This window comes from Opisthocomus hoazin, chromosome 3, assembly GCF_030867145.1.
Source record: "Opisthocomus hoazin isolate bOpiHoa1 chromosome 3, bOpiHoa1.hap1, whole genome shotgun sequence".
NCBI classification, from domain to species: domain Eukaryota; kingdom Metazoa; phylum Chordata; class Aves; order Opisthocomiformes; family Opisthocomidae; genus Opisthocomus; species Opisthocomus hoazin.
In genome coordinates, this window is record NC_134416.1 from 106,199,527 (window position 1) to 106,224,665 (window position 25,139).

Below are 25,139 nucleotides of genomic sequence, written 5' to 3' on the forward strand. Positions count from 1 at the left end.
TCACAGAATAATTGGGGGGGGGAGGGAATGGCAGTGCTTGCAGAACTGCAAATTCCCTTACCTTCTGCCTTGCGAGGGATTTAGTAACCTTGCTCTCTGCTGGGCGGTTTAATCCCAGAGGACAGAGTCTACCGGCTGCGTTCTGCTGCTGTTGCTGCCTCTTTTGGTTTTAGGCTGACTTCTTCCACCTTCTCCATCTTCGGGGACACAGACAGAGGGGTGGATGTTTTGCACATGTCTGAATTGTCACAGAATCACAGCATGGTCGGGGTTGGCAGGGACCTCTGTGGGTCACCCAGCCCAACCCCCTGCCCAAGCAGGGTCACCCAGAGCAGGCTGCACAGGACCTTGTCCAGGCGGGTCTGGAATATCTCCAGAGAAGAAGACTCCACAACCTCCCTGGGCAGCCTGTTCCAGGGCTCCGTCACCCTCAGAGGGAAGAAGTTCTTCCTTGGGTTCAGCTGGAGCTTCCTCTGCTTCAGTTTGTGCCCGTTGCCCCTTGTCCTGTCGCTGGGCACCACTGGAAAGAGCTTGGCCCCATCCTCCTGACACCCACCCTGCAGTTATTTGTAAGTATATATTAGGTCCCCTCTCAGCCTTCTCTTCTTCAGGCTTTCTTTGTCCTCGAAAGGCACTAAACTGCTCACTTCAGGCACTCATGACAAGCACATCCATGACAGCACAGTGCACACGCTAGGCTGCAAAACCCACTCAGGTAGCTGGGTAAATCCTTAGGGCAGTTAAATACTCATTACCTGAGCTCATTTAGCTATGTTCCACGTGAACAAAAGCCACAGAAGGTACGTGGCAACGACTGCGATTCGAGGGCCGGTTAATCTGAGCCTGTAAGAAGCAAAATACCTAAGGCCTGCTGGAAACCAATCATAACTGCGACAAACCTCAGCAAGTTTGCTGATGACACCAAACTGGGAGGTGTGGTAGATACACCGGAAGGCTCTGCTGCCATTCAGCGTGACCTGGATAGGCTGGAAAGCTGGGCAGAGAGGAACTTGATGAGGTTCAACAAGGGCAAGTGCAGGGTCCTGCACCTGGGGAGGAACAACCTCATGCACCAGTACAGGCTTGGGGTGGACCTGCTGGAGAGCAGCTCTGCGGAGAGGGACCTGTGTGTCCTGGTGGACAACAGGTTAACCATGAGCCAGCAGTGTGCCCTGGCTGCCAAGAAAGCCAATGGGATCCTGGGGTGCATCAAGAAGAGTGTGGCCAGCAGGACGAGGGAGGTTCTCCTTCCCCTCTACACTGCCCTGGTGAGGCCCCATCTGGAGTGCTGGGTCCAGTTCTGGGCTCCCCAGTTCAAGAAAGATGAGGAGCTACTGGAGAGAGTCCAGCGGAGGGCTACGAGGATGGTGAGGGGACTGGAGCATCTCCCCTACGAGGAGAGGTTGAGGGAACTGGGCTTGTTCAGCCTGAAGAAGAGAAGGCTGAGAGGGGACCTTATAAATGCCTACAAATATCTGAAGGGTGGGTGTCAGGAGGATGGGGCCAAGCTCTTTTCAGTGGTGCCCAGTGACAGGACAAGGGGCAATGGGCACAAACTGAGGCACAGGAAGTTCCGTCTGAACACGAGGAAGAACTTCTTCCCTCTGAGGGTGACGGAGCCCTGGAACAGGCTGCCCAGGGAGGTTGTGGAGTCTCCTTCTCTGGAGATATTCCAGACCCGCCTGGACAAGGTCCTGTGCAGCCTGCTGTAGGTGACCCTGCTTCGGCAGGGGGTTGGACTAGATGACTCACAGAGGTCCCTTCCAACCCCTACTATTCTGTGATTCTGTGATTCTGTGAAACCTGCAGCAGTAACAAAAATGCTTCTTTTTCTCCTGTTGAAACTTGCTAATATGCTTTTCCAGCTCTTTTCTACCAGCACGAAAAGTAGTTTTAGCAAATAAATAGAGAAGTCTTGCTGCACTTTCCACGTAACCTCGGACGGGGCAGCAGACTGAGTGGGTGACCCCGTCCTCGGGTCCCCAGGCGCGCGGTACGCCTCTGCGCTGTATTTCCCGCAGCAGCAGCTTATCAAATCCGGGTGACTGCGTCTCGACGCGCAGAGGCGTCTGAGGAAGGCTGGCCAATGCCGAGCAGAATGGCATCAGGAAGCAAACGCTATGTTTCATTTACGGGGTTACACTCCAAATGTTCGAGTAGTTTTTTTTTATCAACAAATCCTAAGCAATGCAAATGGAAAACAAGTAACTCACAGTGTGCTTTATTATTTTTTCACAATATTAACTAGACAGACATGGAAAGTTTAATGGCAGCATGTTCTTATAACATTTTAAAGACAAAGAACAACGTAATCATATTAAATGATGATAAACTGACAAACTACATTACCGTACATACATCATCCAAAGGTACTGGATAAACGCTATCTGCTTATGTACACTTATGCTGGTGATAATTAAAATTCAAATATTCAGAAGAAAAAGAAAAAAAAATATGCTATTTAAATTATAAAAATATACAGTTTTTGTGTTGAATTCTTAATGCTCTATAACTTCTTGAAAAAGATTTCATTGTGTGATGAAGCTGCATTAACTTAGTATAGAAGCGTGATTTAAACCAAATACAGATTAAATTAGCTCTTTTGTTTTCCTTGTATTTAGCCTTGTTTGAAAGAGAGATAGGAACGAAAAACAAAGCCAGGCTTTTGCAACGAGAAAGAATTTTTCTACTCATAAATCAAAAGATGTTTAGTTTTTCATATAGTACTGAGCCATAAACTCAAAATACAAATGAATCACTTTGCTAGCTTGTTTAAAGATAGAGAGAGGGAAAAAAAGATAGGGTTCTAACACGCTACTTCGCTCTGCTTTTAATCAATAGGACTTTGGGTTTGTGGAGCGCCGGAGCACAGCTAAGGACAGTGTCCTGCTTCAGGGTCAGAGCAGGCAGTCCTTACGTGTAGCTGGTTCCCACTGCCTCAGCTGGGGAGACTGGGTGCATGCAAGGACTGGGGGTACTGGGTCTGCGTCCTCTGAACTGCATCACCTTCGTGTTTCCTTTGCATGGCTGTTTTCAGAGAAACGTTCTTTTTTCGCACTCGTTCCTTACTAGTGCAACCCTGCTCAGGCAGGATGAACTTTCATAGTGACTGGATCCTCTTATAACAATTTACAAATAATTTTGTCATTGGAAATTTTTACTCATTGTAGTCATGCAGTGCACACGTTTGTAGCTCTTTTTAGTTAACAGTTATTTTCAGACCATCTTGAGTGAACTCCTGCGTCATATGAAAGTCGAGATTTTCTTACATACCAATGTCGTTCTCCATCTCTTCCAGCCCCCTTCCTTATCTGTATATTCTGTTACCTAGACAGCCCCATGACTCCTTTGGTGGATCCAGTGCTTGTTTTAGCAAGAAACGTCCTCTGTGTCAGCTCTGATTTCAGAGTACTTAACTTGCAGAATGTTTTCCTTGTTTTTCCATCTGCTCCTAAGTTACTGATCTTAGGTGATCCTACAGATTTTTTTTTTCAGAAGCAAAATATTTTCCTTTGTTATTTTCTTAATAAATGGAGTGAAAAAGAATTAACGACAAATAAATTGAATACAGCAAAATCAAGTATTTCTCACGAATTCCTACAGATTTCCTCCTTTGCAAAAGACCACTTTCAGAATTAACAAAGTTTTATAGTGAAGAACAATTGCAGGGTCTCCGTAATTTTTTATTCTGCCCTTATATCATCCTTTTTCAAAGGAAAGGATGAGAGATGAACAAATTCCAGGTAACAGTCATCTTTAACCAAGGAGATATTCCAGTGATCTCTTTGTTTCCCTCCACTTCTTGACCACTTCCTTTGTGGTCCTCTGATCTTCCACACCTAACCAACCTCAGAAGTGTCCCTCTTTTTATATTTTTCGCTTTTACAACTTGGATACGCTGGGAGTGGCCAGCTGCGTGTGTACATAGTGACAGAGAACAGATTTTCACTGAAGCATTGTCTTGGAGCATGGAAATCTGTAAGGCATTTTGCGGGGAAAAAAAAAAAAATCTTATGTGAAAGTGTAATGAAGAGTAGGATAGGCAGGAATTATTGCAAAAGAAATGCAGGAGTGAGAGGAGAGGATTTTATTAAAGAAGTTCAAGCTTTTATATACATTCAATGTTTCTAATATGTTTGTTAATAAATGTATTATCAACTATCATTATACCTAATGCAGCCACAATACTGTACTATTCTGCAGTCAGGATGGGAAAACTCCATTAGCTCTTTAATAAAATAAAATCATCAACAGTCATCACGACTCTTCTTTTTGCCTGGTATTAACTAATACACTGGGAAGTCCAGTGAGTAGACACAACAGAACACAACATCCTCAGTATTTATTTAAACGTGTATCATGTGTCTTCTTCATATTATTTCTAAAGCAGCTTTAAAAACTTTTGCCATTGGAAGGTATTAAAAAATAAAACCCATTCAAATTATCCTGGTAGTATAGCAGCACTGGAATTGATAGTTACTCTTTTACTACTTTTGACAATGTAAACCTTTAATAAAATAAACAATATTGAAACAATTTGAGGTCTAATAGTTCACGAACTTTAATGGGCGTATGGGCACAAATTGAAACGAAGACTCGATTGTGAAATGAAACATTAGCTCGATACCAGCCAATTTCAGTTGTGAAATTGGCTGCAGACAAATTCGGCTTGGAAGCTGAAAATAAACAAAGCCCACACTCAATCCACAGTATTCGGTTGCTCCCATGTTGAATATTTTTCATACGAACCCTACACGAGCGTGCCCACTTCTGTCAGCAGCACTCTGAAAACGTTGCAGGTGCTTTTTGTTTGACGGTGCGACTTTTCATTTAATCAAGCACAGTTCACATTTTCGCGTTCTTAGAAACATTTCCTTTCCATGTTTCTACAAAACTAGAAGTAAATTCAAATTTGAAATGTAAGCTCGCTCCATCTTTGCTCATACAAAGTGTAGGTGCCGTGACTACATAGCAGTAAAAATGCTGAGATGTACAACTCTTCAAACAAACAAACAAACAAAAAAGCAGCTTTGAAGACACAACATCAACTACAGCCTTAACATTGAACATATTACATTCCCAAGTTAATGGAGATATTTTGCATATAATGCCACAAAGTTGTTAGACTGAAATCTTGAGGTTGAATCTACAGTTTATTCACTGTATTTTTTTCATCCTTAGAGCACTTGTGTATTGTACGGTACATTTTATCCAGAGCTTTGCAACCTTTTCCTTTTATGTCTGGACATCCATTTACCTACAAATCCCAGATTTCGAAAGTTTCATAGAAAAAAATAGGAGCGCTTGATTTACTGAAACATTTGAAGCTGGCCGTTTCCATGGCTCGGAGCAGCCCGTGGGACACGCTTCAGACTCTTCGGCTTCGCTGGGGCTCCCGGCCCCCTCCGAGCACACGGAAAGCCCCGCTTGAAAATGCGTTGACACATCTGGTTTCAGAACACAGGTCTGTTTATAAAACTGTACACTGAGTACTCTGCATTAAATTTACTTGAGTTGCATTTTGTAACCATGAGCAGATGACTTCACCTCCCCTCTTCCTCCACCCTATTTTTGCTTGAAATGACAGTAGGCACCTGCGCGATCGAAGTGTCAAAGAGTCTCTGTCCAGAGAGAGGATTCGGAGTTTCTTCATCATCTTTTCTTCTGTCGACAGTCTTAGGAAATTATTACCATGAAATAATTTTGAGGGCAAGGGGCAGGAGGATAAAGCTCACTTTCTTTTCCTGTTATGAAAATGAACTTGATTTTGGTGTCCAGTTTGATAAACAAGGATAGTCAGAGCTAATCTGTAACTCAGCTGAGGTCTGCTTCTTGCCAAATAAAATTAAGATCTTTTTCAACTTTCAGGGATTTAGAGACCGCATCTAATTGGTTTCAAACCCCCGGAGGAACTCAGTAAGTAAACAGGATTAGTCGCAGATATGAGCCCACTGAAGTGGGACACAGGTCAGGTCTTCAGACTCCAGCTCTGCTCTGTCGAAGCAGGCACTTAAGGTCTCCTGATGTTTCTGTGTCAGTAGCCGCAGAAAGGTTTCACTGCTGAGAAAAAAATCATTGGAACGGCAATTTCCTGCAAGCCCCAAAGATTTAACTTCACACTTCTGTTAAAAAAAAAAAAGTATTTGAGTTGACATGTGTTAGGGTATTGTGATTATGGCGTGATGGCACAACTGGTAACTTGAAAACGCACGTGTACAAAGCATTGGCATTCCTATTTCCGACTGTTCTCCTGCAGGGATAGCCAGGTGTCCTTCAAGAAGCTGCCGTTTTGACTCCCCAGAGGTACCACGTTGAATCGTTTACTCCGCCAGTTCTTGCCAGCAGGACAGGGTGAGAACTTTGTTCACACTGACCTTGTCCTTCAGATCCCTCCCAGCCATCTGGAAAACGCAAGGAAAATCAACGCAATTACGCAGCCTTCAGCAGCTCAAGTAACTGCCCTCCTAAGTGTAAGCAGGTAGGTCTTTGTCAGTATATTTGCTCTTCAGAGATAAAATAATCCAGCCAGCTGCATTAATTAAAAAAAAGATCCTAAAATACTTTGGGGCTCATTAAAGTTAAGAATAACAACATGACGTGATGACAGATACAACTTGCAGAGTTTCTGAAAATAGCAGGTTAAAATGTAAATATCTTTTAATAAATAATTTTCCTGCAATGTAAAAATAAATGATATTTCCTTTGGCAGTAATAGCTGATTTAATCTTTAGCTGGGAAGTTGTTTTGCTCATAAAATATCATTGTGCTACAGAAAAAAAAATATTATTTTGCTGTTTTGAAAGACTTCTGTAATCCATGATAAACTGGGTGACTCTACTTATGTCCAAGATAAGCGCCAAGAGTGATGCAAGCTCCCACCAGAACCAGACTCAGGATAGTCTTCAGAGAGATCCAGGAGAAATCAAACAAAGGCCTCATACTGTTGCCATATAACTCCACGAAGGCATCCTAGAAAGGGAAATAAAAGAATATCAGCATCACAGTAACTTTTTCAGAGAGGGAGGGCAGCTTCTTCACACTCAATGGTCATCCAGCAATCACTGGCACAAAAAACGCCACACAAAGCTATTAAAACAGTGATTTGGGAGCTATGTTTCTGTGCAGTGCTTAACACAAAGTTCTCCTTCCTACTTCTTTACAGAATCATAGAATCATTAAGGTTGGAAAAGACCTCTAAGATCATCAGATCCAACCGTCAACCCAACACCACCATGCCTGCTAAACCATGTCCTGAAGTGCCACATCTACACATTTTTTGAACCCCTCCAGGGATGGTGACTCCACCACCTCCCTGAGCAGCCTGGTCCAATGCCTGACCACTCTTTCAGTAAATAAATTTTTCCTCATATCCAATCTAAACCTCCCCTGATGCAACTTAAGGCCATTGCCTCTCATCCTATCGGTAGTTACCGATAGGATACCACCTGTCAGGTGGTTGTAAAGTGCAATAAGGTCTCCCCTCAGCCTCCTCTTCTCTAGAGTAAACAACCGCAGTTGCCTCAGCTGGTCCCTCATAAGACTTGTTCTCCAGATCCTTCACCAGCTTTGTTGCCCTTCTTTGAACATGCTCCAGCACCTCAACGTCCTCCTTGCAGTGAGAAGCCCACAACTGACCACAGCACTCGAGGTGTGGCCTCACCAGTGCCCAGTACAGGGGCACGATCACCTCCCTACTCCTGCTGGCCATGCTATTCCTGATACAAGCCAGGATGCTGTTGGCCTTCTTGGACACCTGGGCACACTGCTGGCTCGTGTTCAGTCAGCTGTCGACCAGCACTCCCAGGTCCCTTCCAACCACTCTTCCCCAAACCTGTAGCGTTGCATGGGGTTGTTGTGACCCAAGTGCAGGACCCGGCACTTGGCCTTACTGAACCTCATACAGTTGGCCTTGGCCCATCGATCCCATCTGTCCAGATCCCTCTGCAGACCCTTCCCACTCTCAAGCAGATCAACAGTCCCACCCAAGTTGGTGTCATCTGCAGATTCATTGAGGGAGCACTCAGTCCCCTCATCCAGATCATTGGTAAAGACGCTAAACAAGACTGGCCCTAAAACTGAGCCCTGGGGAACACAACTTGTGACCGCCCGCCAACCGGATTTAACTCCATTCACCACCACTCTCTGGGCTCTGCCATCCAGCCAGTTTTTTACCCAGCGAAGAGCACACCTGTCTAAACCATGAGCTGCCAGCTTCTCTAGGAGAACACTGTGGGAGACAGTATCAAAGGCTTTACTAAAGTCCAGGTAGATAACATCCACAAGATAAATGATAAATATTGCTGTAATTACTGATGGTCACGACTTCTGCTTTAGGCATGCCCAGTCTAACAGACAATATAGGAGCAGCATTTTTCAATATGAATACCACCATTTTGGCTCCTGAATGTTGTATATACAAACATACATAAAGGTAGTAAATGGACCTTCATTTTCCAAACCTTTCGTTTCCATTGGACATGGGGCACCTGTATTGCTGGTTGGCTTTGCTGAAAATAAGGCAGGATTTAGTCGGTTCGCTTGGGATGAGTTCAGAAGACTCCGTGTAGTAGCCACAGATGTTTCTTCCATGTGAACTAAAGCTGTTAGGGTTGTGTTACGCTTTTGATGGTCTTTCACAGCTGTCACCAAAAGGGGTGACGCCTTGGTCATGTGCTCCTACTAATCATGCCTTGGACAGGGCAGTGGTCTGGCTGTAGGGTCCGTTGGGCCAACCATCTGATCTGACAGAAGAGTAACCCAGCCCTGCCTAAAAAAGAGCTGTCTTTCCATGGGATTGGCTTGTCAGTCTGCCTGGCCCTCCAACCTACAGCCAAGACATTCAGCTCAAGGAAGAGGAGGGGAAACATACAGTGATGCCACATCTCATGGCTGCCCACAAGTCACCCGGTGTGAGGTGTGGGAGAAGTCCTCTCCCTCAGCCCAGCCCAAACCACCCTAGGTTCTTCCTTCAAGCTGCAGTCCTCCATGTTTGGAGAGCTGTTTTTGAAACTACTCCGGGAAAGTCTGGAGGTGCGTGCAAGCACCAAATGGAAAGGCTGTTCAAGTAGCAAGATAAAGTTTTTGTGACTCATAAACACAAAGGGATTTGACCGGGCTAGTGATCAGACTGGTGATACTCTGCACGTTACGCCTTTCTTTCAGGCTGCAATTCCTAACAAACTTGAAGCTTCAGAGCATTCCTGAGAGGCAGCTAAACCATAGTATATGGCATGAAAGCAGTAAATAGCGAAGCTGAATGACTAAAAAAGTGGCAAAACTGATAGCATCACTTAGGACAACCCTTTTCTTGTGCAACCAGTCCAGGTCTGCTCCCAAACTACTGAGATAAACCCAAGAAATAGCGATCTAACGTGGGGGTTTCTGTCTCTACCTTTATTACTCTAGACTTCCCATTTTTGGTAAAAGTTAACATTCTCTATTTATGCCACAGTGCCTTTAGCTGTTTTGTAATGTTACTATGCTAGGAGGTAACCTGCCATCTAAAAACGCATAGCTGTCACGGCTTACAGCAGGAATTAAGGAGAGAAACGTCTCCATTATTAATATAAACCTTCCAGCTGAGTTAATTTTCCACAAATTAGGTAGTTAAATTAGCGTCCACCACCAGCCATCTCTAGTTATTGTCAGAATGAAAGGGTTCGCGGTTTTACCACGAGAGGGCGTGTAAGGTTTTTCAATATTTTGCCATTTTTAATCCTGTTCACTAGACACTGAGTGAGATTCAAACAAATAATAGGCATTTACCTCCAAAATACGTCATGACATTAAGTAATCTTGGTGCATGTTGTAGGTGAGAGCGGGTGTCAGTAGGTAAGAGTCGGTAACAGAATCGCTATAGGCTTTGGCCAACAGATCGACCTGAAAATACATCTGGCTCCTGCTATTTCTCAATGCCTGTTCCTCCAGGTGATCATTTTCAAACCTGGGTTTCCACAGGTATATTCTTAAGTGAAAGCAGCTTAATCTTTGGGGGGGGAATGTTTTAATGCAAACTTTTCATTCTGCAGAAAATCTGCCAACTTTTGCGTAGCTGCCTGGCTTTTCAAACAGACGTTTGCAAGCTCTGGCCTTAATGTTCCGCTGTGCTGTTGACTCAGTTTGCTGCGCAGCTCTTTGGAAAGCTGCTTTTATTTCTCCTCAAGGCTATGAAGTAACACAATATCCTAAAATGTTACAGACTGGGCTAAACCCTGTTGTCGCCAGTGCAAACTCACTGACTTCCACGAGAGCACTGTCTGTATAGGGAGCTCAAGAACAGGCCTTATAAAAATACAAGAAGGGTAAAGTTCAACACTTGGTGGTATTATTATGGGTGGAAAAGAGAGGAAATGAAAAAAAAAGCCCTATGGAAATGCAAGTCATGTGAAAACATTTTAACATTAGGATTTCCATGGTTTCTTTCAGTGGGGAAGGTCTCACTTCCGTATACTCATGACAGCTGATGCACACACAGTATCAGTATCAAAATGAGCGTGTATTTTGCACCTCCCTTCTATTCCAGTTTAGGAACGTTCCTCCCAGTTTGGGACAACGATTCGGTAGAGCTCCTGGTATTGGGTACGAAGACGGACGGAGGGTTACGGTAAAAGTTGAAGACAAGGCAAAAAGTATGGCATAACCTATGGCTCAAAAGAGGAATGTTAACAAAAAATGTGCAGCATGCAGAGCTTTCTCGTCTGAGATTATTGCAACAATAACATGAACCTAACCTCGTGGTGTCTGCACTATATATTACAAGTAGCTCTTTATGATCGTTCTCCCTCCCCTTCTCAAACATCCTGATTAGGCCTATTTCCGAAGCTTGTTTGAACAGCCTGTCACTATTTGTTTAAGTTTCAAACCTGTTTTAAATAAACACATGTCCATTTTATGTACTAAAACAAGGAGAGGGGGGGAGGGAAGCGTGACCCGTTGCTGAAAACTGTTTTAGCACAAAGAGAGCCCTGACCAGAATCCCAACTGTTCCATAAGGTTTATCTCCTTCCGTAAACCCCTGTATTTGTCACTGGATTTTTGTCGCCTAAACCGGTCTGTTTAAAATAAGAGAATCTGTGCTAAAACAAACAAGATTAGGAAAATTGCTTGAAACACTTGATGTCCTCTGAAAAGCACTCTTTATAACGAAAGCAAGGGTCTCCTTGGCAAATAGACTGAGGCAAGTTCTGGCTCGGCCAGACTTTCTGGAACTCTTACACAACTGGAAAGAAAACGGTTGCTTTTAAGACCTACCTATTGAAAATTTAATGGAAAGTTATATCCTGGATGTAAAATTGTACCAGGGCAGCTAGAAAGTATATGGAAAAGAACCCTTCATTCAGCTCTGTAAGTTTTTAAAAAGCAATTTCTTCAGAGGCTTTTATTAAGTCAAATCAGTCCATCGCTGGTTTACTGTGCAGCTTTACATTGACCGGTTCTGTGAAGGAAGGGAGGCGGCAGCGGGGAAGGGAACGATGCTCTGCCCGAGCTCCTCTTGGCACCGAAGCACCCGAGATGCTGGTGCCTCTTGCCACCAAAGCACCCTCACCCACTGGGCTTGATGGGCAGGCCGGAAAGACGGCCCTGAGGGCACCCCTCGCTGCCCTCCTGCCCGATGAACCAGACGCAGGGAGGACACAGCGCGTCCCTGGCCGGAGCTGCTGGGATTTGCAGGGAGCCCAGGGCAAAAGCGGAGTTTGTCACCCTCGGAGGAGCTGAGTCAAGGCGGTCTCCCAGCAAAGCATCCAGATCTCACCACCCCACTCTTCCGCTGGCCCAAACTCGGCAGCTCCGACCCAAGACACAAATGTCACCTTCAGCTACGCGGGCTCTCTCGCGCATCGAGCCGAGGTTGTTCCGCGCGCGGCTCCTCGGCCGCCGCGAAGCCCTCACCTCCCGCCGGCCGAGCCCGGCGAAGCACTGCGGAGCCGACGGCTCCCGGCTGGAAACCCGGAGGGCGAAGGCGGTTTCAGCCTGGCATTTCTGGCCGAGGGGGAGAGCAAACGCGAGGAAGTGAAGGCTTCCTTTTTCTACCTGAATCAAACAGCTGGCGAGGAAGTGACTTTATTTCCCTCGTTATCATCGGGTTGGCAGGATATCCTCTTGAGCCACACTGTGCTGAATGAAGAGCCGGCGAGACTTCCATTTTACCGAACGGGAATTGCCTTGCGGCTATTTTACGCTGCCCTCCCCGTGACTCCAAAACAAACAAACAAACACACACCGGCTCCCGGCTTTGGAAGGAACTTGCACAGGTCTGAACACGACGGCTTGGCCACCCGGTACGGGGCAGGAGAGGGAACGGCAGAAGCTCCGACGCCAAGGTTTAGCAGCTGAGTGACTTCTCCCTCACCCCTGCCTCCACACGAACGACACAAATTCTCATAAAAGCTTTCTCTCCCGAACGGGAACTCATTTCAGAAAAAGTTTGGGGAGGGAGCGGACAGAGCTGGTTAAACCGTCCCATGTTTTCTATGCGGTGAAACCTCATTAAAATGTCATCTTGAAGCTAACGAGAAAAGTTCCTGGAACAGGAAAAAACGGACAAATCTGTAGCTGTTCTTTCCCCAAAGAGTTTATGGGTCTTTTCTGCAAGCCTAAGTCACGAGGACATGCAAATAAGGACAGCTCAGACCTTGGCTGTGTTGTGCCGAGGTGTGACGTTCCACGAGGTCGCTATCTTCAGAGAGGCCGATATCTCTTTCCGCCTGGGAGTGCCGACACGCTGGCAGCCCAGCCAGGTGCACCTTATCGAATTGTAACGGGAAGGAAAACAAGGTGTCACCACACGAGCCCTGCTGACCACGGGCAGAGAACCTGCCTGGGGAGCGGCTTCGGCACGTGCACCCCTGATGAAAGCCTCATCCAGAGTTTTCTTTCCCCCCCTCTCACCATTGCCTGCGGTAGAAATGGGTCTGTTTTGAATTCTCTGTTTCCACAATGCCCGATATAGTCTTAAGTCTGCAGCTGATGTGCTAGTTTCTGTCTGCGTACCCTTTCGTTTCTCCAGTGATATCTGAGGTTTCTGACTTTGGACGAAGCCGGTTCTCATCACAGTGGTCTTGCCTAACTTCTTTGTTCCTCGTCCTTGCTGTTTGTATAAATTCCTGCATCAGTGGGCCTGTGACCTCGGGGGAGGTCCTAGTCTTGCCAGGCTCTCACTGAAGTCTGTGTGCGTTGAAATCACTGGAAATATTATTTGCATAAGGCTGACTAAACATGGCACTCTGAGGAGCAAGGACCAATTGTGGTTAGGTTTGTTCATGAAAACTGATGCATATGCTTAGAAATACATAAAAGTCAGTAGTTACAGTAACGGGGATGACTATTCCTCTTGTTCACGCTCCCAGAGAGCGACCCTGCTTGCAGACAGGTTTCCCCTGGACCACTGTGAGATGAAGGACAAGCCCAGGCTTTGAGGGATGGTCAAGCCATCTCCTTAAACACAGGATTTGTAAGGTGTTGATCATTCAGCTTGCACGGGGACCCATGCCGTGTTCAGACTAAGCTGCATTCTTGTTAAACCAAGTCAGCATGAGAAACGTTTCAGTAATTTAATCTTGGCGTCTCTACGTAATTCAGTTAGATGTGGCTCTGCAATATGCAAAAGCCCAGACCTAGTGGAAGCTGCCTTGTTTTCTTATTCCTGGAAAGGCCCACGCTGAAACGAGGTATTTCTGGCAGCAGCATAACAGCTGTAACGTCACTACAGCAATGAGCTGGTGGTATTTAATAGGTGCCACTTTTGAGGCAGCAATATTAGCATTAATGAGAGAAAGAAGCCGAGAAGGCCTTCTGGACAAAATCCTCCACGTTCAAACAACATGGTCAAAAGCTGCTCTACTCGATCCTTCACAATTTTCTTTTCAGATCTTTTGTGGGTTGATAATCCTATTCAACTAATTTGCTGTTTGTTTGCGTCGATATTTAGCAGTCTTAGTTTTATTTTCCAAAGGTACCCTATTAGGAAGTGTGCTAGAAGCTGTGTCTAACTCGTACCTGGAAAACAAATGTGACCCTGCACGTATTTTCACAAATCTCAGTTGTGCTGAGAACCATTCAGTTTTCGGCCACCTTCTTCTCCTCCTTCCCAAATTTATCAAACCCGTTTTAGAGAGTTTACAGTCACGTACGACAGGAAACTCAGCAAACACCCATTTACGGATTTGTCGATCACTCCGGAGGAGAGAACAAGTGTCACAAGTGGGGGACTCACCTCATCCCACAACGCCACTCTTACACCTGCATCCTCTGAACAGCAGCCAGATACATTAGGACCCCTGTCAAATCTTCGGAATGACTTTAAAATGAAAATAATGACAGAAGGGGTCTGAATCATAACGCAAGGCCTGTTTGTCTCAAAATCCTGCCTAAATTCTCCATCTTGCTCGTCATTTACTTTCAGTATGAGTGCCCTTACACTGAGATAGCCTACCTCATTGGAAAGCCCACATCTGAAGATCTGGCTGTGGTGGGTACGCCGGTCACAGAGGGAGATGTGAACACATCCCCCGTGCAGCTCTCGGGCTGCCGCTAAAGAGTTAAATCACGTAACTGCCTGAGAAACGGGAACCGAAAGCAGCTGCTTGTAGAAACGCTCAAAGCGCCCGTGGCACCGCGTTCGTCGTCAAGGCCACAGAGGGTTTTACTCAACAAGGGCGTCCAGCTGTGCTGGGCTCTAGGCGCAGGTATTAGTGGAGGTAGGAAGGGTAAAGCAAGACAGCAAGACAGGGACGGCCAGAAAAGGCAGAGCGCGCATGTGAGCCAGAAGGGTGAAACCGAACGAGTCTGAGCAGGTTGTCCCATCGGCTGAACCACGAGGGACCAGTCACGCCTTCTTCTGCCGCTTGTTCTAACATCCCTCACGGAAACGCTCTGTCCCGTGTTTGTTGTCTCAACATCCAGTTCTGACCCGAATCCCTTCGGCTTGGCTGACTCGTGCTTGGCATTGAGCAAGAGGAACGCAGAGCTGGAGAGGTGGCCTTGGCCGCTCTCGGTGCTCCCGCAGCAACAGGTCATGCAGAGCCACCAGCACCTTCTGCGGAGGTGCCACCCGTTCCTCATGTGACCTGAAGCAGCCTCTTCGTTTTTCTAAACCTTGTGACAATCGACTGATTTACAAGGGGAATGAGGCAACACAGAGAACCTTATGATAAAGTAACCTCACGATAAATCTGCGATTTAATGAATAAGTGCAAAAAAAAGCTTATGCTGTGGGCTTCAACAGACAGTTACACTTCTACCAGCAGCCACCTGGAAAATATGAATTTGTGCATGTGTTTTCTTTGGCAGCCCGCACCTCATTAGTGGCCCAAATAATTTCTGCTCACCTGTAAAAGCCTTATTTGAGGCAGAATTTTTTGGTCATTGCTTTCTCTTGCCATTTCTGAAGTCAGCCCTTGGGTGCTGTGCTCCACCAGGTACCGTGTGTCAGTGTTAGGTGCAGGGGAGGCAGACACGTCCTGGCTGTCAGGCAGCTTGACGGAGCAAGCTGCAAGTCCCCCATTTCCAACATGGTGCACACAAGAGTGGAGGCCTCTCAGTGGCTTGCTCCATGTTCTCATCGTCTCACAGCTAAGTGATAATGGGAAATTAAAATCAGGGGAAGTTCTTCACAGAATCACAGAATCACAGAATCACAGAATAGTAGGGGTTGGCAGGGACCTCTGTGGGTCACCCAGCCCAACCCCCTGCCCAAGCAGGGTCACCCAGAGCAGGCTGCACAGGATCTTGTCCAGGTGGGTCTGGAATATCTCCAGAGAAGGAGACTCCACAACCTCCCTGGTTCTTGGTCTGCATCTGCTCAGAAGAGATTGCTTTTGGTTTGGGTACCTGCCCTCCACTCTTCCTTCTTGTCCTTTCTGTCCTGTTCCCCACTTGTGCAAAAGCACAAGACCTGGGAGACAAATGGAGGGTGAAGGAGCAGGGAAAGGAATGAGGAGAGTCTGCGTAAGCTGAGGCAAGTGGGAATTTAGACAAAATGCATTGTCTGAACAGGAGAGGTGAAAACTGCCTGTTGTCACAAGAAGCTGAATTCTACATTTAAGCCAAGACAGTGCTATGAGTTGCCCTGCCTTATGAGTTGCCTTGCCTTACGGGGGGCTCGTAGGTGAAGGCTGGCTGGTAGATCATGAGGTTCTGGGTTCATCCAGAAAGCCCTTTGGCAAAGGTTATCTGGTAAGAGCTAACAGGGACCATACGAAAGAACAAGGAAGAGTAAGAGTGTAAGAACACAATTCACAACCAGACTGAAGGACTTTGTTTTGTTATTCAAAACAGCTCAAACTCATTTGCATGCACAGTTGTAATCCATTAACTAAGACCATTAGATTTATTCAAATGCCACCACGCAAAACCAAAATATGAAGACTTAATAAAATGCAAACCATCTCTGCCCCTCCACCTCCAAAACCAACACTAAACCAAACAACAGGCATCCTACAGGAGAGGTGGGATCCTCCTTCCACCCGAAAGCAAGCACTGGGATGTCTGAAAGCGACACACCTCCTACCCATATGTATGCTTTAATTCCTCTTTAAAAAGAAATACTGTCTTGCCGATACAAGAGAGGGCACAAATTCTGTGTGTTTCCTTTCAGCAGGAAGCTTTAAAACTGAAAAACATCTTAGAGACTAGAAGCAAGAGAAACAGCGTTATGCTGTTCTTCATGGGCTTTGCTGGTGTCACTGTCCTGGCCAAATCCCTGGATGGACACACGGCTCATACCAGCTGCAGGGGTCTGCCGGCATGGCTGAAGCACCTCCCAAACAATGTGAGTTATACTGGCAAAAGGACTCCTCTACTTGGTGTAAGTCTACGTAAGTCTGCACAGTGGAGAAGGGAATCACGCCAAAATAGTTATCTTTGCAGGCTAGGGATGTGATTTTTTCCCCATGTGATAGTTACGCTGGCCAGACTTTGTCATGTAGACCCTAGGAACTTTTATTTGCAAAATAAGACTGCAATTTATTTTAACCAGATGTTCAGCGCTGATCTGTGTCTGTGCCTTCACGATACACTCCAAGTAATTTTTACTGTGAAAGACATATACCTTGGACACTGGCAAGATTTTTCAAATGTAACACTGAAAGTTTAAGGCTGTGGTGGTCTTATCTTTCTTTTTGGTGGTGACATGTAGTTCCCAGTGAAGTCAGTTGTTTTGCTCCTACCAGTTGGATCCTCTACAGGTCCTGAAAGGCAGAAGGCTCAGCTCTCCCGTCTATCAGACATTCACATCAGTTGCTGGAGCAAGCCACGCAGTTCCTGACAACCTAATGGTTGCTGGGACCGTAGGGTGAGAGCTGAGCTGACCTAGGATCTCTCTTTTTCGGTAGAGCAGGAGGTACGAGTGCCAGTCCTTTGAAACAACAAATCCCTCTTTGTTTTCTCTCATGCCTGGTGCTCCTGAGAGGAGGCACGGGCTGGCTCCGCTACAGGACAGTGATCATCGGAGTGGCCACATAGCTGTCACTGGAGCCTGAAGGACCCACCACTATCAACAAGTTCCACACACACATCCCTGGGAACAGCCGAAACACAGCTTAGCCTGCATTCCTATGGCCAGTCACTCAAAACAGAAACTAAAGGATTTGGTTAACTGCTGCTTTTATTTTTTTTTTTTCCACAAGCCTGCATGTCCTTGCAGATCATTCACGAAGGGCTGAGCGTTTATATTTCCTGTTGACATCCTTTGAAAGGGAGAATGCCAATGGAAATTGGATCTTTTAATGAACAATTTCTGTGGACGGCAAGTCAGATGAAAATTCATGAAGGATTTAAATCTATCACTGTGACCTTGAACTAACAGCACGAGGAAGGAGAAGGCCGCTAACGCAGGCAGGAAAGATCGGTAATTACTTCAAGTGTTGGTGTTTCCAAGTGAGTAGAAACTTCATGCAAAATCTCAGATACTCAAAGGAAAGAATAAAAAAACAAAATTGGGAATATCAGCCAAGAAAAAATAAATGCATTACCTATGAAATCAGTGCTTGAAAGCTTTCCCACTTTCTAAATTAAATAAGACCCCACAGGTCGGAAAGCGCAGATCAGAATTAATCTACGGTTCTAAACCTGGCCGTTTACTTTTTTTTAATACTTGTAAGTGCAGGTGGGTCGGCATGGCAGAGTGCAGCTCCATGGAGAGGAACAGAGCGCCGACCTCGCACCGAACAAGCCCGGGGCAGGCACAGGGGTGCGAGCGCTGTAGGTACATGAGAATATTGCTCCAGGTGGGTTGGCTGTTGCTGCCGTGAAACCAGTGCAACCACCGTTTCGAGGTGGCTCAAGTACCCCTGTGCAGTGTCATATAGACATGCCCTGAGGCACTGCTGGAGAAAAAATGATGGATCCTGCTGTGCACAGAGAGTCTCACGGCACCGCCTCGCCCGTACGGCAATGGGCTCTGTGGCTCTTGGGCCAGCAGCTGCTGCTGAGAGGCCCGGTCACTTCTAAGTAGCCTGAAGAATTTCATTAAAGCATTAATCTGCATTTAAACAGATGCCCTTGCTTCAGAGCCAGAGCGAGTGATTACAAGAGCTGAGGGACTCACATGGGGCAGAAGGAGAGGGACTAAATGTGGAAGCAGGTACAGCAATCATCGAGAGGATGACCACACGTAACTCCTGTGTGCAACCACCTCCTGTGCCTGTCTCTGTTCAGGTGATGACCTGTGCCCATCTTGATGCTCTTTTCATTGGAGTTCTGCCACTGCTGTCAGCCTGCTGCTTCTCACCCAGATCTTCCATCACTGAGATCTGCTGCACTGAGTGGGAAGGCACAAGGATTGTTTCCATCAGCTTTGCATCATTAGGGGCTTCCTGCCACAGGGGTAACCCTCAGATGGCAATTTTTGGCTGGAATTTAACATGTAAGTGACATAACCCACCCAGGAGCTGCCTTCAGAACCTCCTATAATTAACTGTTGCTGCTATAAGTTTAGACAAACCCAGGAAATCACATGCAAAATTCTGTCTGATTTACGATCTAATCTTCTTCTGTCTAGGTTCTTACACCACACACACTGCGGTGGTATCTGCGCATCTTGGTGCCTGGATGCAGTTCAGTTAAACCCTTTTCAACCCAGCAGCCTAAGCTGCAGTCCTGACACTTCTCCTACACGCAGCCAACTGTTATGCTATGAGCAAGCTGTGAAGAAGCTTCTTCAAAGGCTCCCTGAACATACCAGCTTCTCTCCTCTTCTCTTCCCAGATAATGTAAGGTTGGGAAATGTGCCAAGCATCACGCTAAACTGAAAGAGACGTTCAAATTGCAGCGAGTACAGGAGCCAAGGGAGCCCAGTCTGCCAGAATGTTATTGTAGCTTTCTCAAGAAGCTCACGGCATTAAGACTTCATTTTGTTGTGTGCCTGCCTGTCTGTCCAGGAGATGCTCCACCGGAGACCAGAAAGGCATTGCTTCCTCAATGCTAAATACAAGTTTGGTCTCCACCGACTACAAACCATTTGTTAGCTTCAAACTTTCGAGTCAGTTTTCTTTCTTTTTCTTTTAAGATTGGAGGCGTTTGATCCTGCGGTTGCTGTCGCCTGAAACAGAACTTCTGCTTTCAAGAGGATTTTAGAAATATCCTTTTCTGATGACCGTACAATAGCAGGAAGAACACGGACAGGGACCAGCAGTCAACAAGGCGACGAAAAGAAGCTGTATTATTTCTGGATGAGAAATCCTAGATATGAGTTTGATTGATTTAAGCCCAAGCAAGGGAAGAGAAAAGTTCAGAACTTATCTACACTTTAAGACTAAAGAAGCAATCCTCCCCGCAGGAGGAACCATTTATACTGATATCAAAGTGTATTCTGACTCATTAACTGAAACATGTTGTGCTGGTGGAAGACAGTTATATCAGCAAGACTTTTGTCTACATAAGGGCTTGCACCAGTATGACTTATATCCATAAAAACAGTCAGATGCATAACCAACATGGGCGTAGGCGTGAAACATGGGGGGAAATTTCCAGGCCAATGTTTTGGGCTATGTGTTTGATTTTTACAAATCTGTGTTTTAAAAGTTCTTGTATATCTATAATGAGAGCTGTTAAAATAAAAAAAAAAAAGAACCAAACAAACCAAAAAACAATCTAGAGCGACACAAGCGTCAAGAAACTAAAAGAAAGCCAAAGCCCCTTCCTTTTTTTTGGCTATTTATTCCCACAGCTTTAGCCATACAGTTGGGGGGGGGGGGGGAAGAAGCTGAACTGAGCCTGTAATCACGGCATTAAGTTGATTTGACTATTAGAAAACTTTAATTTAAATGTTCCCCACGGGGTTTCTGGTATTTATTTCCTTATTTACTTCTTGAGCCTATTTAATACTTTGACCTGAAGGAAGAAGACTTTGCACAAGCAAGAGGATTAAAGGTTCAAATTAGTTAAAGATGAAACAAATCTATTGATTCATTAAAGCCCAGCGTTCTCAGTGTCACCAGCGATACTATCCTATATTAAACTGTTAATATGCCTGAAGTGAAGAAAAAAGACATTTTCAGCATAGGTTACAGATGGCTTTTGATTGGAAAAAACACACTGCTCTTTTGCATCCTTTTTGCCTGTTTCCTGTCCCATCCAAAGGCTTTGCTACGTATATAAGAACCAGGGGAGGGTTAGTGAGCGTCTTCTCACGCCTGCCTGACCCTGCATGCTGGTTTTAGTTTGATTTTGTCATCTTTGTCCACTCCCTTATTGTACCTCTTCACTGGGTTTTTCTGCATGCTTTGTTCACGTACTTGCTCTCCTTCTCATGTCTGTTTCTTCAGGTATTCCTTGTGTGATTCCTTCTTTCTATGCCTGAGTAGCCTTCCTTCCTTCACCATCTCCGTTATCACTACTCATTTTCACTCCTCCAGTGCCACCTCGCACAGTTTCCACGAAGCCTTTGTGCGTACACAAGTTGTTGCCTTTCCTTGCCGTCCTGTTGCTTATTCCTGTCCAGAGAGCCGAAGTGAGCGGAGACAAAGACGTGATTGTCACCGTGCCAGCTAACCGTGCTCGAGCTGTGGTCCCAGCAGGTTTTAACTGCGGCTGGCTGCCACCGCGCCGAGTGCAGCCTAGGTGGACGTAACTGCCAAGTCACCGCGGGCGCTGTGCCAAGGGGACGCTTCAAGGCTGTGTGGTGACACAGCGGTGGCTTGCAGTGAAGACCATCCCCGACGAGCGCTCGGTAAGACTCCAACACCCCGTCTGCATCTCCAATAACCCTCAGCTGAGGTGGTGTTCCTCTAGAAGCAAGAAGGGCTGGGCAGGAGTGTTTGAAACAAGCCTTGGTGCAAACACCAGTTGTGTCTGGCTTGCTAGGAAGCCAACACGAAGCCGTGCTCGGGAAGCAGGGAAACCTGGGCACTGTGCAGCTGTAGTTCAGCCCTGCTCAGTGAATCCTAACGTGTGGAAGGCGCAGCGTTTCTGTGTGTTTTATCAAGAAGCTGGTAGCTGCTGAGCCATAAGAGACGCTCTCTGAAGGCTTTCACGCTCCTGGGAGGAGGAGCAGCTCATAAAGCTGTGTTTAGTACTTCACCTCTGGCCAACTTTTAAGGGTAGATTTAGGAGAAGAAAGATGAAGTTTGTTGAATTTCTTGGATACTAAAATACGTATTTATGTCACAGTTTTTAAAGAAAATGAAATAGCATCACCTCGAAAAGATGAAAGGCACGGCCCATGAACTTAGGAGCTGCCATACTGAAGCAGCCTTCTGGTCCTCCTAGATGTTAAGACTTAGTGAGTCAGCTAAAATAAGTTTGTGATTAATACCTGAGTTAAGACTAGTTTCTTCCTTTTGTGTGTCACTTCTCCAAGACGCTATCACATCAAGTGCCAAGAAGTCTCTCCGCTACTCTGTGTGCCTCGATCTATTTGGCCAAGCATCGGGGAGTAGCCAAAGTCCCTATTACCACAATTTTGTTAACAGTTCTTTTGAGTTAACGTTGCTCCCTCTGTTTCCTCTTCTTAAGCTGGATATTAGCAACAAAGACTTGCTAATGTCTTTACTTTCCAAAAGTTGTTAAAATGCTTTGGAATTTCTAGTTCTTAAGCTGGATATTAGTAACAAAGACTTGCTAATGTCTTTACTTTCCAAAAGTTGTTAAAATGCTTTGGAATTTCTAGTTCAGCATTTATTTATTTGTCTTCCTATTTATTTGTCCTTCCCACTTCAAGTTCAGCTAAATAATGTTCAAGTTGTCTTGTACCTCTGCCTCTGTGGCCCAGTCTTTCTTTCCTGAACAGTTGGTAGGTAAATAACGATGTTGTTCCGCTACATTTCCCTACTGCCTATTATTATTGAAATCATCCTCCACGGCAAGATACTCCGATTGTTCTTTTGCTTTTAAGCTTTTTACATTTGTCTAACTACTTAACGCTTATCCAACTCCTTTTTCTGATACCTTCCCAGTTTTACTGAATTCCCTTTTATGCACTTACCAAAATTATGACTCTCTGATGGTCGCAATTGGCATCGTGTTCTCTGAATTCACAAGATGCTGCCATATAGACAGATGTCTTTAATAGAGATATCTGACTAATATGTTCCCCAGATCCTCATAACTTCTGGCTTATTTGCAGGATCTACTTCTGTTCTGGTTCTCTCCATTTTCTAGGCTCTCCTTTCCCCAGAAGGTTTCCTCACTCTCTGTCTAACAAACCAAAACGCCTTCTTGCACAGTCTTTTCTGGCCACGCTCGGAACTGGCATAGATCTCACTGCCTCATCAGGCTTGCACATGAAACTGGGAACAACTGGGTCAAAGCCATTAGCCTTGTCTCAGACCCAGAGTTTTCTATCGAGCCAAATGATGTTCGTTCCCAGACAGTCTCTCTTACTTACTGGTAAGAAAAGCTCATCCAGTGTCTCATGATACCCCTTGCTTTGGCTGAAATTAAGAAGCTCGCTGAGTTCACGTTCCTCATGACTGCGTTCCTGGGGACAACCAGGGGCGTTGGTCTCGACAGTCTCATTCTGACCGGCGGGAAAAGCCATCTTCAGTCGCAAGGAATCACATTTTCTGCCAGAGAAGAGTGATCCGACCCTCCGTTCTGTAGCTTCTCTTCCATCAGGAGTCAGGCTCCTTAAAGCAAAGCGTTGGCCAGCTTGCGCCTGGGAGCCACCCTTCTCCTCCCAGGTGACCTTTCAGCTTCTGAGCTTCCTCAATTTCTCACAGACATTTGTGGGATTTCAGAACATTTGAAAGTAAAGAAGCAGAAGCTTTGTAAGATAAAGGGTCCTTAACAGAAGGTAAGATATTTGAACCGGTTCCCTAGTCAAAATAACAGTTACTATCTTTTTACCTACCTTCTTAAGTTTTAATGAAATGGTGGGCTTTTGGCTGGGCAAATAACTGTCAGTGCTGTATTGCCCAAGAGGGGTCTTTCTCATTCTCACTGGAATGTATCCCGCTCCCCTAAATCTCAAAAAAATATGCTTTCAAGTTAGCTTCCTGAGCACATGAGCAGACATCTGAATGAGCAGATTGAGTTTCACAGGGGGGGACCTCCTGCTCGGTTGTCTGAAGTTAGGTAGGTGCAAACATTGAAAGTCTTGGGCCAGGTAATACATTACAAAGCTACAGTTCGAATGGGGACAGAGGAAGTTAAATTCCTGATCCTATTCCTAAAATTTTAATATTATGCATTAATAATCATTGCATTGATAATAGCTTAATTAAAATTGCTGGGATTTAAAAGACCTTTTCTGAAAATTGTGTTTGACTTTTCTGCACTGTTTATTTGACAGTGGAGCAATGAGACCATAAGAACAGAAAAAAACTGTCAATAAGGAGTGAATGAGTGACAGGGAGAGGGAATGTAGGGATGGAGATGCAGCACTCCTGGTCCTCATCATGCCAGAAACAGAGGCATTTCAGTTACGTGAGGAAAGACAGGAAATTCAAAGCTGGTAAGAGGACATACTTTTGCACAATTAGATGATTTTATAATATAAAGTATTTAAATTTGACGATCGCTATAGGATGCTGAGAAGTGAGTTTAGCAAGCTTCAATGAATAATTAACTATTTCAACTGCAAACAAAACCTGTTAACAGTCATTCCATAATAACAGTAACAGTAGTAGCAATAATAAAAGTGGTGGTAACAATAATAACAATAATAATAATAATATTGGAAGCCTTATGCCTGAAGGATTAAATAAATCTCTGAATTCTTGGGATTAGTGTGAGGTCTTCAAGGGGACTATGCAGGACAGGGGGAAAGATGAGAGAGAGAAGAGATTATCCTAAACCTGCCTCTTGTGGCATTTCTTCAGCTTAATCTGGAGCAGGTGGTGCTAAGCACAGGACAGTCTGGCTTTGGTGAAGAAAACAACATGGTTTTGGTGAAGAAGGGCAATTTTTAATACTCGTGCATTAGCTGAGCAGGGGAGTTTTGTGTCCTTCAGTGTTTTACAAAGATTTTTTCTAAGCTTTTTAGCGTTCATCTAACTAAAAAAGACTTTGACTGAGACAAACCCCATGGATTCCTAAAATAAGATTTGTATAGAAATTTTATAAAATGAGCAACTTAGCACCTTTAACTTAAGAAAAAAAAATATGTCTTTTTATCTGGAAAACTTTAACTTAAGAAAAATACATCTTTTATCTGGAAAACTAACATGACTATTTAGTATTCGAAGAAATTGTTGGCAGTTGAATGCCAGTCATAATAAAAGGTTAAGAAAATAAGTTCAAGACAGATTTTTAAAATGGGGATGTTCTTTAATTTTAAAAGGAACATTTGCATAAAATCTATAATGGAAACTAAAAAGTAAACAGAATAAAAATTTGCCTTTATCCAAATGGAAGGAATAGTAATTAAACATATAATGAGAGCCACATAAAGGCAAGAGGCTGTATTACAAAAAAAAAAAAAGATAGCTGTATTCCTTCTTTCACTGAGAATAAAGCTAAGCCACCTGCTAACGATTCCGAATTTCAGCCTGTGCCAGGGTACAAAACGCTGCTGTTCACGTACGGCTGCCTTCACTCCTTCATCCAGCTATGGACAACTGGCAATCAGTTGCGTTTTATTAAGTGCATTAATTACAGCAGGGAGCAGGCTCTCCCCAGCTGCTCTGAGGATCACCCCTTGCCACCTAGAGAGGTGTCCCTGCACGGCACGGGGCTGGGGTGGACACTGGAGGAGGCCACAG

General features: G+C 45.1%; 1 protein-coding gene across 1 annotated transcript in view; it reads right to left on the minus strand.

The window, feature by feature from the left end:
- Nucleotides 1–2,214: 2,214 nt before the first annotated feature.
- BCL2 (BCL2 apoptosis regulator) overlaps nucleotides 2,215–25,139 on the minus strand; it is a 107,496-nt gene continuing 84,571 nt past the window's right edge. Inside the window, exon 2 of the mRNA XM_075417168.1 lies at nucleotides 2,215–6,969. Within this exon, the coding sequence (XP_075273283.1) occupies nucleotides 6,835–6,969 (135 nt within the window). The 3' untranslated portion in view covers nucleotides 2,215–6,834. The remainder of the gene's footprint in view (nucleotides 6,970–25,139) is intronic.